This window comes from Otolemur garnettii, unplaced genomic scaffold (assembly GCF_000181295.1).
Source record: "Otolemur garnettii isolate 467f Iridium unplaced genomic scaffold, OtoGar3 scaffold00174, whole genome shotgun sequence".
Classification (NCBI taxonomy): domain Eukaryota; kingdom Metazoa; phylum Chordata; class Mammalia; order Primates; family Galagidae; genus Otolemur; species Otolemur garnettii.
The window spans coordinates 2,324,342-2,325,388 of record NW_003852569.1 but is presented as its reverse complement, the minus strand read 5'-3'; the positions used below and the strand labels follow the sequence as shown (position 1 = coordinate 2,325,388).

At 31.6% G+C, this 1,047-nt stretch overlaps 1 protein-coding gene across 1 annotated transcript in view; it reads right to left on the bottom strand.

Moving 5' to 3' along the window:
* Positions 1–202: 202 nt before the first annotated feature.
* The window catches only part of CTSS (cathepsin S), a 31,240-nt gene continuing 30,395 nt past the window's right edge, over positions 203–1,047 (bottom strand). The window contains exon 8 of the mRNA XM_012811795.2: positions 203–641. Within this exon, the coding sequence (XP_012667249.1) occupies positions 542–641 (100 nt within the window). The 3' untranslated portion in view covers positions 203–541. The remainder of the gene's footprint in view (positions 642–1,047) is intronic.

Genomic DNA, 1,047 nt, shown 5'->3' with positions numbered 1-1,047 from the left:
TCTACTTTAACATCATTTAATTTAAAAACATTTATTGAACTCTTTTATGTGCAAAGATGCAATTTGAACCCTTGGGATATTTACACTCTAATATTTCCTCTTATCAAAGTTACCATAGCCCATTACCAGTATACTACAATTAACATTCTCATGACAGATTATAATAGCTACCTTATAATAAGAATGGTATGCAGCAATGACAGAAATTTGAAATGATAGATTTATTAAACAATTGTAGGCCATCAACTTACGAAAGCATATTAGGAGACTTAAAAAGACAAAAGGTATACAATTAAACAATGACAAACACAGAAGATTGCCTTAGCTGAACAATTCTCATCAGTTATATCTATAGTATATTATTAATTTACTTAGCAAACGTTTTTTCTGACATCTGCAAAGTGAAAAAAGTGAAGAGTCAAACTATATTTTCTAATTAGTACAGAAAATATATATTGATCATGTCACACTTATTTCTTTTGGATACAGTTAAGAGAAATGGTTCCATTTTTCTTTTCTTGTTATAAAATGAAGAGGTTCCTTAGATTTCTGGGTAAGATGAATAACTGGCAATCCCACAATGATTTTCTCTATTTCTTGCCATCCGAATATATCCTTTGTCACCAAAGTAGAGGCCCCAGCTTTAGAAAAAGAAATAACACAAAATTATAAATAAATACAACCAAATCTTATTTTATATATTTATTTTTGAGACAGTCTCAAGCTGTGGTGTCATAACTCAAAGCAACCTCCGACTCGGGCTCAAGCAATCTTTTTGCCTCCGTTTTTCTATTTTTAATAGAGATGGGGGTCTCACTTTTGCTCAGGCTGGTATTGAACTTGTGAGCTCAAGCAATCCATCCACCTCAGCCTCCCAGAGTGCTAGGATTACAGGAGTGAGCCACCTCACCCAACCTTATTATAACTTTTTATCTCCTCCTTTACTCCTATAAGTGATCATATTTGAAAAGCTATAAAATAAGATTAGAATGAAATAATACACATATAATAATTTCTCCAGGAAATTTAGGCAATTTTTTTTTTTTT